The sequence below is a fragment of the Canis lupus genome, chromosome 5, assembly GCF_048164855.1.
Source record: "Canis lupus baileyi chromosome 5, mCanLup2.hap1, whole genome shotgun sequence".
NCBI classification, from domain to species: Eukaryota; Metazoa; Chordata; class Mammalia; order Carnivora; family Canidae; genus Canis; species Canis lupus.
Genome location: NC_132842.1, coordinates 37,614,727 through 37,632,862, shown reverse-complemented (window position 1 = coordinate 37,632,862; position 18,136 = coordinate 37,614,727). Strand labels below are relative to the sequence as shown.

The window sequence follows — 18,136 nt, the reverse complement described above, 5'->3', positions numbered from 1 at the left end:
AAGCAAATTCTGCAAAACAAGGATAAGCAAATTCTGCAAAACAAGGAACTATTTTTTTTAAGACTTTATTTATTTGACAGAGAGAGAGTGCACAAGTAGGGAGAGCAGCAGGCAGAGGGAGAGGGAGAAACAGGCTCTCCACCAAGCAGAGAGCTCGAGGCGACGCTCGATTCCAGGACTCTGGGATCATGACTTGAGCTGAAGGCAGATGCTTAACTGGGCAGAGCCACTCAGGTGCCCCAAAACAAGGAACTCTTAAGGAGAGCCAAATTGCCAGGGAAATATAATGGAATAAATAGGTATGTAATTTAGATATTTATAATTTACTTCAGATAAACAAGTCTGTTTTTAGAATATGTGTGTCTTGGGACACCTGGGTTGCTCAATGAGTTAAGCGTCCAACTCTTGATTTTGGTTCAGGTTATGATCTGCGGGATAGTGGAATCAAGCCTGAGTCAGGCTTCACACTCAGCAGGGAGTCTGCTTAAGATTTTCTCTATCTTCCTCTGCTCCTCCCCACTGCCCCCCCTCAAATAAATAAGTAAATCTTAAATGCAATATTTTAAAAATCTCAAATATATACGTGTAGGCAATTAGGAATAATTCAAATTTAACTGGGTCTTCTGCGTTTTTATTTTTTAAATTGGCCCTCAGGCCTGAGGCCATCTGAGACCTCAGGCCCAGTTTCTGTGCCTCCATGTTTTGGATCACCCCTGCCTATAAAGCCATCCTCTTCTTCTTCAATGATAAAATCCTAATTCTCTTTCGAGACCCATCTCAAAATGATTCCTTAGCGGTGGCTAACTCTGTGCCAGGCATTATTCTAAGTGCCTTACATCTATTAAATCATTTATTCCTCCCTGAGGTAATCATTCTTAGTTATAATAGCAAATATGATAAGGAAGATATTTTTCCTATTTTATAGATGAAGCAATTAGTGCACAGAGAAATTAAGTGACTTACCATAAGTTACCCAATTAGTAAGTAGTGGAGCTGGGATTCAAATCCAGACAGTGTGGCTCTGGAGTCCATTCCATGATACGGCACCCACATCTGTTGAATATGCTTGCCCTTGGAACCCAGCCACTACGTTGTGAGGAAGCCCAGGCCACAGCGAGAAATCCCAACGTGAGTGTTCCAGATGACAGCCAGCATCAACCACCAGACATGTGTAAACGACCCTCATGATTCCAGCTCCAGCTTTCGAGTCTTACATTTGAGGCTCCAGACATCATCCCCTCTGTATCCTGTCTGAATATCTAGCATACAGAAATCATGAGAGATGATAAAAATGTTTTATTTTCATTTTTTAATTTTTTAAGAAATTTTTATTTATATATTTGATGGAGAGCACAAGCAAGGGGAGCAGCAGAGGGAGAGGGAGAAGCAGGCTCCCCACTGAGCAGGGAGCCCCAATGCAGGGGCTCAATCCCAGGACCTCGGGATCATGACCTGAGGTGAAGGCAGACACTTAGCTCACTGAGACACCCAGGCACCCCAATAAATGTTTTTTAAAATATTTTTTTAGAGCAGTTTTATGTGCACAGCAAAATTGAGAGGAAGATCCAGAGACTGCCTGTATGTCTCCTGTGCTCACACATGCACTGCCTCCCACATGATCACCATCTCCCACCAGAGGGGGGCACATTTATTATGTAAATATAATAAATATCTGTTTTTTGTATAATGAACCCGCACTTACACATCGGAATCAGCCAAAGCCCACCATTTTCATCAGGGTTCATTCTTGTATATTCCATGGGTTTAGACCCACGTAGAGTGACACATCCCACCATTACAGCATCATACAGAACAGTTTCACTGCCCTAAAAATTCTCTGTGCTCTTCTTATTCATCCCTCCCTCCTCCCTAACTGCTGGTAACTACTGATCTTTCTACTGTTTCTCCAGTTTTGCCTTTTCCAGAATGTTATATATTTGGAATATTATAGCAGACATAGGCTATTCAGATCAGTTTCTTTCAGTGACAAACACTTGAGTTTCCTTCCATGTCTTTTCGTGGCTTGACACCCCAATTCTCTGTAGCTCTTATTGGACTCATTGTCAGGCATTGAGTTTTGGAATAATCTATTATGCAGCATTAGATAACAAAACATCCTTCCAGGATTTTCTCTAACTAGCCTCAGGGTAAAAAAAAATTATGTTTTCACTCATTCATTCATCCAACTATTGAACTTAACGGGGTATATTTGGCTTCAGACATGGCCAGATCGAAGTGGCTCAAATGATGTCATCAGGGTTCTGTATCTCTGTATCTCTTTTCTCACTGGCAGCTCTAAGCTTTCCTGGATTTTACAGCTCCCCGCAACGTATCTCCTCAAAATACCAGCATAAACTCCGAGGAAGCTCTGAATCATCTGCTGTAACGATGAGTCATGTTTTCAACTTCAAGTTGTAGAAAACTCTACTAACAGTGGCTTAAAGTTTAAACCATGAGGATATTTATTACTTAGAAGAAGTCCAGAAGCAGAAGCCCCAGCACTGGTCAAATATTAAGTCCTTAAGTTCTTTCTAGCCTTCACTCTATCCTAATGCTTATTGCCTCATGGTTATAACACGGCCTTCCCAGCTCCACCCATCACATCTGCCTTCAAAGCAGGAGGAAAAGGAAAGGAACAGAGACAGTTTGTTTCACAAGCATGGCACTTTTCTCAGAAAGTCAAGTATCTTCCCAGAGCAGTGTTTTTACTTCACTGGCCAGAACTAGGTTACCTGGCCACATCCTCACTGAGAAGGTGGGAGAGTAGCTAACTTTCCAGAGGCTACAGCAGGAAGCAGCCAAGAAGGGAGCCTGTGAGTGGCTGTTGGTTACGCATCTTCCATGTCTGCCTAGCCCCGAATCAATCACGGCCAGGGGCATGGAGATTTCTAATTGATTAGATCTTAGGCCAAGGGGTAGGACTAGCTTCACAAACCTCACATGAACCTCAGGGACTGCATAGGATTTTCTGAGGCTTGGGGCAATGTGTTTCCTCAAAGCAAGAGCAATGAAAATGTACCAGTCCCTCCACAGGAGAGCTACAGAGTGTTCCACTGTGAGGATGAATCCACAATTCTTTTAATTAGCCCATTTTAGTTCTAACACAAGAAGATGGAAGGTTGGGTATGGGTAAGTTTAAACCCAGGCGTGCAGTGGGAGGGACATGAGGGGACAGTTGGTTAGGACAGGGAGCATATCAGGGCAAAGAAGGCTGCAAGGAAGCTGGGGAAGAGGTAATCATGGCTGGCCATGAGAGCCAAGCTATGCCACTGTTTCATCCAGTACTCACAACAAATACACGAGATCACTATTACTTATTCCCATTCAATTCTCGTGTTCCAGAAGAGAAAATTCAGAGCTGGAGAAGTTGAGTCATTTGCTGGAGTCACTTGCTCCAGAACCAGGGATTGACTAGACGAGATCTTTCTGATTCGTCCCCTAAGCTCTTTGATTCCAGAGCTGCCAGGCTTAATTGAGACCTGGAATTGGTTCCCTACAGAAAGGGTAAGGGGGGTGGGGGGTGAGGGTGACAGGCCCAATTAAAGTTACATGAGGTCACTCTTCCTGGAACCATCTGAATGCAGCTGCTGCAGACCAGGCCCCATTATCTGATGTGTCTGGAGACTGGGGTTGTGAAAAATCTACAGTGCTCAAGCTGAGATGAGGTTTCTGACTGCAGAAGGAACAAGTCCACAGAATTGTAGAGGTAGTAGCTCCACCACATCGCGTAGGGCCTCACCAGACGGACAGCACCTCCATCAAGCTGCTCTGGAGCTGCAGCTGGGCCCCAGGGGAGGGGTGCGCCCAATCCCCACCTTGCTCCATGTGAACGCCACGTGTGGCGTGTTCCCATTTCTGTAAAAAATAAGTATATTCGAGGGAAAACAATTTGGAAATGTAGCCTACACTGCTGGCAGTGCTATCTGGGGGTGGGGCGCTGGGGCAACCACCGACCTCCTTTTTTCCCTAGTACAGACTGCTGTGAAGATTAAGCTCAGAAGGGGAAAAAAAGGAAGAAAAATCCAATTGCATTTAAGGCAAAAAAGTTGTAATATCTAGGTTAAAGGAAAAAAAAGAGCTAAAAAAGTTAAACCGAAGGCAGAGCCAGGCCCAACCCCGGGACCCGTCGGGGAGCGATTCTGCTCGTCCCCCCGCAGCTCCCCGCCCCGCGGCCGCTCCCAGGCCCGCGCGCTCCCGAGAGGGCGGCGGGCGGCGGGCGGGGCGGAGTCGGCTCCGAGCCGGGCCCCTGCGCGTCCGCCCGCACTCGGCCCCCCGGGGCGGGCTCCGCGTGACCCGGGGCCACGTGAGCCGCGCGGGGCGGGGCCGCCGGCGCTGCTGCAGCCGCCGCCGCGGGAGGCGTCCGAGTAAGTGGGGAGCGGGGCCGGCGGGGCCGGCGGGGCCCTCCTCGCGGGCGGGGGCGGGCGCGGGCGCTGACCCCGACCCCGACCCCGCCCCGGGTCCCCAGGCCGGAGCCCGCGGGCTGCCGGGACCCCTTCCCGGCGCGGGGCCGGAGGGGCGGTGGGGTCGCCATCGGGGTCGGGAGAGCCTCCCGTGTCCTTGGGTTGGCCTAGACGGCCACCTCCGCCTCCCGCTCGGGTCGCCGCGCGGGAAGGTTACGTCCCCCGTGTGCTCTGGGGGAACTGACGGTCCGCAGAGCCAGGCCGGCGGGCGGCAGCGCAGCACCCCTCCCGGGAGGCCCGTGGCTCTCCCTGCCCTGGTGGCCCGAGCCGACCGCAGGCCCCCTCCAGCGAGGAAGAGGCCGGGATCCAGAATACCCAGCGCGTGGGGTGGAGGGGCGGGACGGGGCGGTCGAGCGCCGGATCCGAGCCCACTACTGTGTGGTGCTCGTGCAGCCTCGTCGGATACTCGCCATCGTGGACTCTGTCAGGGAGGTGCTGTTGTCCTCATTTTCGCGGAAGAAGAAACGGGCTGGGAGAACTCGAGCCCTTTGACCAAGGTCCTGCGGTTGGTTAGCTGGTAAATGGAGGGACTGGGGTCAGAACCCGGTCGGTCCTCCAGCAGCGCCTCCTGGTGGGTGGCGGCGGCGCTGGGCCCAGCCTGTGTGAACTGGACGGTGGGGTCTTTACCTCCTCCTCTCTCAGAGACACCCTGGGAGAGGGTGTTGCTGGGTGAGAAGGACTTCTCCCCTCCCCCCGGCCGCCTGCATCCCTATCTCCCTGTCCTTTACCACGGATTCCTTTTGTCACCTGCCGCCTCCAGGACAAGATGAAGCTAATCATCCTGGACCATTATTCTCAGGCCAGCGAGTGGGCAGCCAAGTACATCAGGAACCGCATCATCCAGTTCAACCCAGGGCCAGACAAGTACTTCACCCTGGGACTTCCTACTGGTGCGTTGTGGGATGGAGAGGGTGCCAAGGATTTCGCGAAAGTGAGCGAGCATTAGGGTTTTTAAGGGGCCAGGTATGTGGGCTCACAGAGCCAAGGGACTTTTTAAAAAAAATTATCATTTATTTGAAAGAGAGAGAGTGCACGAGCTGAGGGAGAGACACACACAGAGAGAGAAGCTGGCTCCCCTGCTGATCAGGGAGCCCAGTGTGGACCCGATCCCAGGACTCCAGGATCATGACTTGAGCCGAAGGCAGACCCTTAACCCACTCAGCCACCCAAGCGACCCTAGTCTCAGTTTCTTATGGAAAAATCAGAATAGTGCCTTTATGGGAGGATATTTTTTTGACCCCAGCTCCTCAAGGCAAATGTCCTGATTCTTTCTCTCCAAGTTTGGGTGGATTTGTCCCAGTGTGGCATCCACTAGAGCAGGAGACTTAGACTTTTTCTTTTTTTTTTTTTTTCAGACTTTTTCTGTAAATGGTTACAGAGTCAATATTTTACGCTTCCCTGCCATATAGCCTCTGTTGCAACTGCTTACTGTCCTTGTATCTCAAAAGTGCTGCAGATAACACATAAATGAATGTGCATAGCCATCTACCAATAAAACTTGATGGATGCTGAAGTTTGAATTTATATAATTCTCACATGTCACAAAGTAATATTATTCTGATATTTTACTTTAAAAATGTAAAAAACTGATGAGCTGTATAAACACTGGCAGCAGGCTAGGTTTGGCCTGTGGGATGAAGTTTGTGGGCCTCTGCACCAGAGAGGTTTGTGGGAGCAGTATCTGCACGTCTCTGTGAAACCACTAATGTCTCAGGTCCTGGAGGGGCTGCACTAACATCCTGTTTTCTAACTGTGGTGCTTCTCTAGGTCAGAGTCTCTGCTTCTGCTGAGATCCCTCCCTAACTCCCTATCACCTGCACAATCAGATCCCAGCTTCTCAGTGTGGCATTCAGGGTCCTCTGAGATCTGGCCCCTTCCCGACTGTCCTACCTGAACCAGCACAGTATTTCCATTTTGGTTCCTTGGAGCATGGCTTCTGTCAGGGCTCTGGGTGGAAACCAAAGAAACCAACTCTGGCTAACTTAAGCAGAAAAGGAATGTATTGGCTAGATATTGGGGAGCACAGAATTGATGGGAAACAAATTTGGAAAGTGGACATGATGAAGCTCAGCGGGAGGCCGGGGAAGTGTGTGGCTCAGGCATGGCTGAGGCCTTGTCTTAGGGACAGACTGATGATGGGGACAGGGAGGGAACTTCCATTCAGCAGGTATTTGTTGAATGCCCACTGTATGCTGAGCTCTTCTAGGTGCTGCGGATACAATGACAAAGACATAGAGTCTTGCCTTCCTGAGTGGGACAGAATAAGCAAGTTAATTGACAAAATACAGAGTATATTAGATGGTGATGAGTGAAGGAGAAGAATGAAACAGGGAAGGGGGATAAGGAGTGTCTAGGCAGGGGTGGCGGTTACAGCGTTGGCTATGGTGGCAGGGAAGGTCCTTCTGAGAAAGCAACATTTGAGTAAAGGCCAGAAGTGAGAATCACATAGGTCCCTGAAGGAAGAGCAATGCTGGCTGAGGTGGACCTACCTGGAGCTGCTGGTGGTAACCAGGGGCCAAGGTATGTAGAGACTTTGTGAGGATTGGTTGTCACTTTTTGAAATGAGAAGCCATTAGTAGATGCTGAAAAGAGCAATCTGATTTGGGTGGGGCTTCTTTCCATTTTCTTATTTTTTTAAAAATATTTATTCATGAGAGAGAGAGAGGCAGAGGGAGAAGCAGGCTTCTTACAGGGAGCCTGATGTGGAACTCGATCACAGGACCCCAAGATCATGACCTAAGCCAAAGGCAGACATTTAACTAAGCCACCCAGGTGCCCCTCCAACTTATTTTAAAAATATTTCAAATATTTACAAAAGCTGAAAGGACAGTACCATTTTCCTAGCCTTACCGATTATTTATTTATTTATTATGAGAGACACAGAGAGAGAGAGAGAGGCAGAGACACAGGCAGAGGGAGAAGCAGGCTCCATGCAGGGAGCCCGATGCGGGACTCGATCCTCGGACCCCAGGATCACGCCCTGGGCTAAAGGCAGATGCTCAACCACTGAGCCACCCAGGCGTCCCAGCCTTACCAGCTATTAACATTTGCCACATTTACCCTTCATCTCTTCTGCCTCATATTCTCTGTCTACACACACACACACACACACACACACACACACACACACTTTTTAATGAGCTACTTGAAGGTAAGTTCCAAACCTTCTGACACTTGACCTCTGCTCTTTGGGCATGTATCTCCTCAGAATAAGGGTACATCCTGTTGCATAACTATAGCGCTGCAATCATACCTATTAAAAATCATTCCATAGTATCACTGATATACAGACAATAGTAACATTTTTTCTTAATTGTCCACATTTATCTTTTTTTTTTTTTAACTTTTATTTATTTATGATAGTCACACACAGAGAGAGAGAGAGAGAGGCAGAGACACAGGCAGAGGGAGAAGCAGGCTCCATGCACCGGGAGCCCGACGTGGGACTCGATCCCGGGTCTCCAGGATCGCGCCGTGGGCCAAAGGGAGGCGCTAAACCGCTGCGCCACCCAGGGATCCCGTCCACATTTATCTTTTATGTTTTTCCCCCCAATAATCCAGTATCCAAACTTCATGCATATTTAGTTTTTTAATCTACAGAGGTCTTCCTGCCTTTTTTATGTTTTATGACATAGAGACTTTTTAATGAGACTCAACTCAAATGAGTCTGCTGCCCCTTGGGGAAGTCTTCCCTGAACCCCGTAGACTTAGCCTGGTCACGGCGGACATTACTGCTTCACGTTGCAGTCCTAGACCCGGAGCTCTTTCACCGTGGCTGCTGTGGCTCTCCCTCCTCCATGTTCCCATCTTGTGGCCCACTGCCTCCCACATACTGGTTGCTCAGGGAATATGTAAGTGTGATATTTACCCAGGTTCCTAATCCAGTCATTCCCCTCAGCAGTGTGCTGAGCACCGGGATTCAGCAGCAGAGCGGACAGGCACAGGCCTGCCCTGGAGCTGGCAGTCTGGGGGGGAGGGGGGCATTCAGAAGCACTTACGGGATGGCAGTTGGCACTGGGGCACCGGGGGCCGGACTTCGGATCTGACCTGCCGTCTCAGATCTCATAGGGTCTTCCTCCTGAAGAATCCTGACTTGTTCCTCAGGAACTAGGAGCTGAAGGGTGTTCATGGCTGTGGCCTCTCTTGCAGGGAGCACCCCAATTGGTTGCTACAAGAAGCTCATTGAGTACTGTAAGAATGGAGACCTGTCCTTCAAATATGTGAAGACTTTCAACATGGATGAGTACGTGGGTGAGTCTGTCTCTTTCAAGGTCTTACATGATTCCAGGAGGGTCCTGCTCCTCCCCCTCCGGGCTCAGCCCAGGAGTAGAATGGGGATGTCTCCGGGAACCAGTGATGTTTGGTGATAAGCTCAATTAGCGACACCCATCTCTCCCAGGCCTTGGTGTACTCACCTACAAAATGGTGCCATGACAGCTGACCTCGGGTTGTAAGCATTAAGGGATCTACCAGGTAGGGGAGCCTTTTGTACACAGCGAGCATTTTAAATATAAGAGCATCTCCTCCTCCTCCCTAGCTCCACGCCACTTCTTTCTGTAACCAGGGGGATCGTGGCTGGGTGTGTTCCCCAGTGTCTGTGTCTGGTCTTTCCGTGTCATCCTCTAGCTCCCCTCCCTGCTGGGCACACTGGGAGAGGAGCAGAGACTGGTGGCCCTTCCGGTGCTGGGAAGCTATACCTTGGTCTTCCGTCTCCCTGCCCCCCTCTCCCATCATTTCGTAAGGCTTCACTTTAAACATTTTTGTTTTCAGTTGTGGTAAGATACACGTAAAATTTACCATCCAGCAATTGTTTTATGTGGAGTTCAGCAGCGTTAAGTATATTCACGGTGTTGTGCAACCAATCTCCAGAACTCTTTGCATCTTGGAAAACTGAAACTCTACTATTCCACACCAACTACCCATGTGCTGCTTCCCAAGCCCTAGCAACTAGCATTTTACCGCTTCTGTGAATTTCACTACTCAGGATACCTCGTTTAAGTGGCATCGTAGAGTTCTTGCCTTTTTTGCAACTGGCGTATTTCACTCAACAAAACCTCCCAGTGTTTGTCCATGTTGCAGTATGTGTTAGAATTTCATTCCTTTTTAAGGCTGGCATTAAACACTCTTCATGTTTAATTAAACATCCACTTGAAACTTTTTCTTCTTGGCTAGAAATCATTTTGGGGAAGCCCTGAGATAATTCTCTCCAACCAGCTGGTGTTCAGGTTGGGATTCAGGCTGAAAGGGGTATATGGGGGTGAATGGTGGGGTGGGAGGCACAGGGCAGGGGGTATGCATGCTTCCTTTCCCAGATGGCCCAAGGCCTATGCCCAGGTTGCTAGGCCTTCTCAGGAAGCAGAGAGTAGCCCTGGCCTCCCGTCTACAATTACTGCCTGTGTGAAGGAGATCCAGATGAGGGGATTTCTCAGGCTCTTGATGTGCAGTTACTCTGGCCCAGTCCTGCCGCCACCTGTGGTGGTGGGTGGGCACAGGGGTACCATCTCAGCCGATGGCCAGTGGCTCGGGGTCAGAGGATGGGTGCCCAAGGCCCCCTTATAGGCATTCCCCTGCAAGTGTTGTGGAGGTCTGAGGGCCTCTCGGCATCCTCCTTGGGAGGAGGGCTCTGGCTCCACCTGGCATGACTGAGTGTAGCCGCGGCCCCACAGGCCTTCCTCGAGACCACCCGGAGAGTTACCATTCCTTCATGTGGAACCACTTCTTCAAGCACATTGACATCCGCCCAGAAAACACCCACATTCTGGATGGGAATGCAGCTGACCTGCAGGCTGAGTGTGACGCCTTTGAAGAGAAGATCAGAGCCGCGGGGGGCATCGAGCTGTTTGTCGGAGGTGAGTGTGACACTTTGCGCTATGTGTCCAGGGCAGGCCCAGGGTGGTGCAAACACGTGGAGGGGAAGGTAAGACCTAGGCCTGTCTCCCAACAGCTTCCTCACAGTGCAGTAGTAACAGTGGGAATCATTTATCACCTTGCGTAGGCAGGGAAGACAGAGTAGGAGCCCTCACTCCCTGCCTTGACTGGGCCACTCATTGACCGTGTGGTTTTGGACATCTCCTTTTTCTGAACCTTAGTGCCTTCATGGTAAAGTGAGATATTTGGATTTGGACTCTAAGATTTTGTTCCTTAAGTTTTTATATGGATCAGTCCATGGGACTTAACCTACACAGTAAAAATCAAAGACTCATATAGTTCCAGAAGATTCCACACTCAGCCCCTGCACCTTATAGATAGCCATTTGAACCAGAGAAGTTTTGTGACTTGCCCAAGGTCAGCCAGAGCAGTGGAAAGAAAGCAGGAACCTAGGGTTTCCCCTGTCAGTCTGTGTTCTCTTCCTACCCTGGGCTGTCCCCTTAGGTTTCCATCTTTTTGCCACCTCTGAAGTCATCTACAGGGGTAGTAAGTTGGAGTGCCTTTTACTGCTCTAGACCTAACTCTTCTTTACTTCAGGGTAGGAGGAAAAGGCTGAGAGCTCTCATGTTCTAAGATTTTATAAACTTTGCAACCCTTGTTCAGTCTCTGCTTTTTATTTGCTGGGGCTATCCCAGCACCAGGACCCTTGACTACTGGCAGGAGAAAGAAGTTAAAGAAGTTACCCTTCAATGATCTGCTGAAGCAGAAGCTATTTGGAGTACTGCTTACTTAGCTTTCGAGGGTGGTGGTAGCAAGGTGACCAGACAAACAGAAATGTGTGTGTGCCTCAAACAGAAAATGGGCAGGATGTGGGGAGAGGAGAGGACCTATGCTTGCAGTGTATCTTCCCTGGGGGTGAATGAGAACAGAGTTGTGATTTCAAAGATTTTCACACACCCCAGGTGGGGAAGGGTAGATTGTCCATTCTTAAAATCTTGGATCTCTGGGGCTGACAGGGTTGTCCTGGCTGTTTCTCTTGGGCAGGCATCGGGCCTGATGGACACATTGCCTTCAATGAGCCAGGCTCCAGTCTGGTATCCAGGACCCGTGTGAAGACTCTGGCTATGGACACCATCCTGGCCAATGCTAGGTTCTTCGATGGTGACCTCACCAAGGTGCCCACCATGGCCCTGACGGTGGGTGTGGGCACTCTCATGGATGCTAGAGAGGTAAGGGCACTGGGGTCCACAGGCCTTCCTTAGGGGGTTGGACTTGTCTGGTTGTTAACTATCCAGTACCATCTGAGTACACGGTTACTGGAAGTGAAGGCATTATAAATAAGGCTAAACTCCCAGCTCATCCTATGACTGTTCCTCCTTCCTCTTTGGAGGTAACTATTATTCTATTCTCAGTGGAGCCCTTTCCGCACGAGAGGCTGTGGGCTCCCTGGCCTCTGCTTATGTGCCCCTTTGGAGTTTAAGGCCAAGAGATGCTGAGCACCACTAATGTCTGAATAGGAATGAGCCTATTTGCCCAGGTACTGAGAGGGACTCCCTGCAGTGAGTGGAGGTCACTGTTTGAATGGAGGTCCCCCTGCCACCCGGGATACATGTGGTTATGGCCTTGTGCTCGGGGACTCCTAAACGTGGAGAAGTGTGATTTAAGTGTCTTAACCCAGTTTAGTGTGTTTTTCCCTAGAAAGTTTGGTATCATTTTAATTTTTTGTGGTTCTAGTTTCTTTACTATCTTTCACTAGAATTTTAAATGCATTTTCTCTTCCTTTCAGGGGTATAGTCAGTGGGCAGCAGTCACTGACATTTTAGCTTCAAGTTTCTTTGCCCAAATCTGTGAACAAAGATCTAAATCAGTGAAAAAAAGCTCCCTATTTCAAGAGAACTTTGTGAAATGAGTGATGTTACCAGCTTTGCCTTAGATAACTTTTGACTCAGTACTGTGGAGGGTTACCTTGCTGTTTTGGGCCTCACGGCTTGTTAACACTAGGGTGTGAGGGCCCTCCCTGTCACGTGAGGGTATCATGCTTTGGGGAAGGACCTGGGTCTGGAAATCAGGAGTTCTGGGATCCTGAACAAAAAGAGTTCCATTCTCTCCATGCCTCTGGCTTCTCTTCTTTTAAGAAACAGTACATCTTGTTCACAACCCTGTGGTACAAGTGCATCGCAATGAGAGGAAATCTAGAGAGCAAGGTACCTTTACAGTCACTTTCCAGCACTTATGTTCTTGACATTTTAACTGTTGAGGGAGTCGGGTGTCTTTGTTTTATTTGAACATAAAGCATCATTCCAGGTCCCGCTAGTCAGTCTATACCTGGAATTGAAAGTGACCAGATTAAGGGGCAGCTTTTGTGGGATTGAATCTCAGTGGCTGCACATATAACCATTACCCCCTGTCACTTCACGGCCCCTTGGAGATGGTGCAGGCTGGGACCCCTCTTCTTCAGACTGCACTTGTGAAAACTCAGCCTAGGACTCCTGGGAACCCAGTGTCCCAACTGTTGGGTCAGAGGCATGGGCCTTTGGCCTATGTGTTCACAGCTGTTGTCAAAGGTACCAGGAGGCATCATCACCTGGTGGTCTAGAGCGTGGACTCTGGGTCAGAATGACCTGGGTTAAAAAACAAAAAAAAAAAGAATGACCCGGGTTAAACTACTTAGTCCCCTGGAGTTCATTTCCTCATCATAGATTATGGGGCTGATGATGCTCCCAGCCTCAGGTCATGGGTGATGCACACAGAGCAGGGAGCAGTGTGTTGCAGGCTAACAACTTATAAACCATATCTTAAAAACACACAGTGCTTATAGCCAGTTGGGGTAGCTGGACCAGAATTCAGGCCTCTGGACTCCAGGTTCCACTGCTCATCCTCCTGCATCACAGGCTTGTTTTCTGATCCCCAGGTGATGATCCTCATCACGGGTGCTCACAAGGCCTTTGCTCTGTACAAGGCCATCGAGGAAGGAGTGAGCCACATGTGGACTGTGTCTGCCTTCCAGCAGCATCCCCGCACGGTGTTTGTGTGCGACGAGGATGCCACCCTGGAGCTGAAAGTGAAAACTGTCAAGTATTTCAAAGGTGAGGGGAGGGGGAAGGGTGGGTCCGGAAGTAGGTGGCCAGGTTTTAGGGTATGCCGGAGGTGAGGAGTGGATCTAGTTTTCTTGCTCTGGCTGGTTTCATAGACAACTCTGGATTTCAATAAAAACCAAACCTTACGGTCATTGCTTTTCCATCCATGACTGCAAGGGTCTATTTCTGGAGGCCCGTTTGTTCTGAGGAGGCACAAAGAAAATGAAATGAAAGTAGTCCAGCAGCTGTGTGGTGTTCTCTTGGCAGGATATTGAACCTCAGGTTTTTGGGTTTTTTTAATCTCTCCAGGTCTCATATAGGCCTCTCCCTTCTAGGTAAGGCGCCAAACTGTCACAAGGATCTTTTCTACTTTAAAAAGGACACACCTCTTTAGGCAAACTTAGGGGAAAACCCTCATTTACTAAGCAGACAAATTACGAATTTATTCTTTGGTGAAGAGGTTAACCTTTTGATAGCCAACACCTCTAAAGATTGAATTTATAAAAGGGTTGTGGATTCTAGCATTCACTGGGAATAACAAATTCTTTTCTTACTCTCAGTATCTATATCATTTGGAGTCACAGAGAAAAGATGGTTTTCAGTACTAGGACAAACTTTGAGAGCTGCTGGATATTGTTCATAATCGTGGAACACTGCTTCTACCTGCATTTAAGTACCTTTGTTTTTAATTTTTCACAGGTTTAATGCTTGTTCATAACAAGTTGGTGGACCCCTTGTACAGTATCAAAGAGAAAGAAACAGAGAAAAACCAGCCTTCTGAGAAACCATACGGTGATTAGCCTGTACCCATCCTAGCATCGAGTACCTCTTTAGGACAGGCAGAGCAAATTCTGGAAATTGCCTTTAGGAGGACAGAATGGTGTTTCTTTAATCCAGTATGGTTACTCCAGATCAATGGATATTTTTCTTGGCTATGCAGCATGGAACCTAGTCATGAGAATTTAGCTACAGGGAGGAGGACATGTTTTCTAACTTACTTTAATCAGAAAAACGTACTCTGGAATTTTGAGGTCTGCCCTACACAGATCAGGATTTTTAGCTTTTGTTCTGCCTCTGGCACAGTTCTCACAGACGACACACTCCTGTCAGAAATTTCTATCATTACATACACTGATTCTCCATTGTGGGAGTACGGGGGCCTGTGTATTGGCCAGAACCTGTTTGGAGAGGCTTTGAAAGGCCCTCTTGAGTGGGCCTGCCTCTCCTTTGAGAATTCAGTGTTCTAGGTTAAGGAACAAAGTCTCAACCTTCTGTTCAGTTATAAGTGCCATGGCAAGAAAATGATTCCTTTCTTTCCCTAGCTATTTTTTTTTCCCCCCTGCTCTCACAGTTGGCCTTTCTGTGAACTCAAGAGGACCCCCGGGGGAGGATATGGGTGGCTAGGGCTAAAGAGAAGGCTTTTGCTGATACACTCAGAGCCTCAAGGTGGCTAGCCACATCAAACTCCCTTCCCTCTGGGACCCTCTGGCACCCATGTTGTTGTTCCGAGGTCTCACTGGGGCAACAGATCCTGCCACAGTGTCGTGTTCAGCAAAGGCGGCCGGGGCAAGCAGCTCAGGCCTAAGTTTAGTCACAACAGGAACAACATGTTATCCTGTTTCTCTGAGTGCTGAGTGCCCGGACAACATACCAAATGCTTCTAAAGTTGCCTAATAGTAGCCTTTCTCCACTTAAAATACCCTGCCCTTCCAACCCGCTCAGGTTCCTGTGGCGTGGTCTGATGTTCCCAGAGCATCAGGAAATAACAGACTCCTTTGTCCCTTTATCCTTCACCTCTTGTTCACAAAATGAATTTATTGCCCTGCCTTTAGATTCTCATAAGCCTTTGTGAAGCGGATGTTGCCTTCCCCTTCCTGTTTCTGTGCCTGTTTGAAGCTCCTACTTCCTTTCTTTCTGGGAAAGATCTTTCAGAGACTAGCTCAGGCCTCTCTTCAAGTACTGTATTGGGTACCAGTGTTTTGTCTTTAGCTTTTATACGTGATTGTGCTGTTATTCTGTCTTAAGCTAATGGATCAGTGGACTTGTTTACAATGTGATATTTTCTATTAAATCCAGTATTTTCAAATAAAATGTGTCTTTGTGGACTTGCACCCCCCAGAGGGCAGACAGTGGTCTGGGTTGCTGTTTACATATTTTGGGAAGAGTGGGTGAGCAAAGCTTCATACTCCCTCCTCACAACAGCTCTATAGGGAGGCACACTCAGGGGAGGGGCACCTGGGTGGCTCAGTGGGCGAGCACCTGCCTTTGGCTCAGGACGTGATCCCTGGGTCCTGGGATCAAGTCCTGCCTCAGGCTCCCTTTGGGGAGCCTGCTTCTCCCTCTTGCCTATGTCTCTGCCGCTCTCTGTGTGTCTCTCATGAATAAATAAAATCTTAAGGAAGGCACAATCATGGCAACTGTTGACCTCGTCTTCCGTCACCAGGGGGAGAATAAAATCGTTTATAAAAATGAAGCACCTGTATAAAATGGTGAGCTTGAACGGATGAGTAATAGATTGTGATGTTCTTCTGGCTGTACCTGGGATCCAAACAAGGTACAGCTTCTAAAAAGAATAAGGAGACTTGTGACCAGGAGGGATAAAAGAACTGCAGGGTATGGAAAATACGTTTAGTTGTGGGGGTTTTTTTTGTTAGAAAAGTAAATATAATTGAACATCTTGGATCAATATAACCAGTTGAGGGACAAGTAGAAGTTGGCAAAGGGGTTTAATTTTTTACCAGTTGTATTGAGATATAATTTACATGCCCACAAAAGTCACCTATTTTAAATATAAACTGATTTGTATTGTCTTTGGAGCTTGCAATTTCCTATCACATCCATTTCTATCCCCAAGAGCTCCTTACTCCTACTGCGCCCAGGTGACCACAGATCTGCTTTGTCTCTACAATTTACCTTTTCTGGATATTTTGCATCAGTGGAATCCTATGGCATGGCATCTTGTGGGTGTGGCTTCTTTCACTAAGCAGAATGTTTTTGAGGTTAATCCATTTAATGCACATCAGTATTCCCTTTTTATTGCAAAACAGTATTCTGTGGTACGGATATACTGCATTTTGTTTATCCGGTGAAGGAGGAACTACATTTTAAATAAATACATTTTAAAATGTTCTAGAAAAAAATTAGAATGAAAAAATTTAGTCACAACAGCTAAACTGGACATGGCTGTGTGAACTTGGGATCTTAAAAAGATCTCTTTCCCAGGCCTGTTTTCTCTGATGGTCCAACAGTAGCAATGTCATCCCGCTATAACCGGTTCTTATGCAGAGCAAGTGGGATGGATTCCTGACCCAGACTGGGTCTCTGATGGTACTCTTGGCTCCTTGGAAAAGAGGTAATTACATTTTGGGGTGGGGATCACAGTGAGCCTGGAATATCTTGCTGCCAAAAAATAAGGGGTAGTAATGAAAGGTCAAAACAGCCAGTTTAATGGGGCTTCTGCTGCTCAGGTTGCGACAATTTGATCAGTAAGAAAATATTAAATACAGCTAAATGGAACAAGTTGAATCTGTGAAACCCCAAATCTGATACTCAGAGGAAAACGAAACGATACTGTTGAGTATAAATGGTACCGTATTTCAGGAAGAGAAGAGTGAATGTGTTTAACGTTTTATTGCATTTCATAAAAAGCAGCAGCATGTTGACATAAATGGGGTGTGGCCTCTTCTATTTAATCTGTTTAGAAAGTACTTTGAGATAGATATAAGATCCTGGCCCACTATTTCCCCCAGATATATCAAAGGCTTACTCCCTTCCTTCCTTTGGGTCTCTGCTTCAGTGTGATTTATCAGAGATCTCCCCTGACCCTTCAGTATGAAGTAGCAATCCACAGTCCCTACTCCCTGACCCAGCTCTTTCACTACCTACTGTGTATTTTGTTTCCCACTAAATGTAGCTCTATGAAGGCAGACTTAAATATTGCTCTATCCCATCCCTCTCAGTGCCTTGATATCCAGAAGGCAGCTGTTATATTTGTTCAACTATAATCCTGAATAGTTCACCACAATAGTAGTGAACATACACAAGAACCTGGGGAAGTAACAGCATATTATCTGATAAGAGATTACCCAGTTGACATACTAAGGAGATCTAACTAAATTTGATGCCTCATTCCTGGGAACCCAAATCCTTACTGTGATGAGATGCTAGTGAAGCAAGTATACATTTCTAACAAATTATATTTTGACAGACTACTGAGTTATATAATAATGATAAATAGAACATAGTATTTTGAACTTTAAGGGAGGCCTTAACACCAGATGGCAACCACATTGTATTCCTCTTGTTTGTTCAGTGTCCTAAGACTAATTCATAAAGCCTCAAACCTCCACTGCTTCTGCCGCCACCTTTTCTCTCAGCTACGACCTTGAAAATCAGAGCAAGCAGGAAAGAACTTCCACAACCATCACACATATCCACCAGAGAGCCTTGCTTTCCTACTTTGCTTTCTTCCTATTATTTGCTCCTTGTCTAGTTCCTCCACTTGTATACTAGATCCCACTTCTCTTGCCTCCTTGAGGGATTGTTCCAGCAAGACCACCACTCCCCTGCAGCATCAAAATGTCCTGCTTTCCTGGATCACTCCTATCGGCATATAAAACAGTCCTTAAAAACATTTTTTTTTTTTTAAGAGAGTGAGTCTGCGCAAGGGTGGGGTGGGGTGGGGTTGAGGAGGGGCAGAAGGAGAGGAAGAATCTTAGGCAGGCTCCATGC

General features: G+C 47.6%; 1 protein-coding gene and 1 long non-coding RNA gene across 6 annotated transcripts; both read left to right on the top strand.

Moving 5' to 3' along the window:
- Positions 1 to 4,271: 4,271 nt before the first annotated feature.
- GNPDA1 (glucosamine-6-phosphate deaminase 1) lies at positions 4,272 to 15,496 on the top strand. Of its 5 annotated transcripts, none has more exons than XM_072826279.1 (8): positions 4,310 to 4,364; positions 4,854 to 4,977; positions 5,221 to 5,350; positions 8,610 to 8,711; positions 10,127 to 10,309; positions 11,373 to 11,557; positions 13,240 to 13,414; positions 14,105 to 15,496. In XM_072826279.1, the coding sequence occupies exons 3-8, from the start codon at positions 5,227 to 5,229 to the stop codon at positions 14,203 to 14,205; spliced, it is 870 nt and encodes a 289-aa protein (XP_072682380.1). In that variant the 5' UTR covers positions 4,310 to 4,364; positions 4,854 to 4,977; positions 5,221 to 5,226; the 3' UTR covers positions 14,206 to 15,496. The 5 variants fall into 5 exon arrangements, with proteins under 5 accessions (XP_072682382.1, XP_072682380.1, XP_072682383.1 ...); XM_072826282.1 differs by having other exon boundaries at positions 4,322 to 4,364; positions 4,854 to 4,957; XM_072826281.1 differs by lacking the exon at positions 4,854 to 4,977 and having other exon boundaries at positions 4,272 to 4,364.
- On the top strand, positions 8,718 to 9,618 carry LOC140633568 (uncharacterized). The gene is made up of 2 exons (XR_012031150.1): positions 8,718 to 8,933; positions 9,231 to 9,618. It is a non-coding gene; the product is annotated as an uncharacterized lncRNA (long non-coding RNA).
- Positions 15,497 to 18,136: the final 2,640 nt, after the last annotated feature.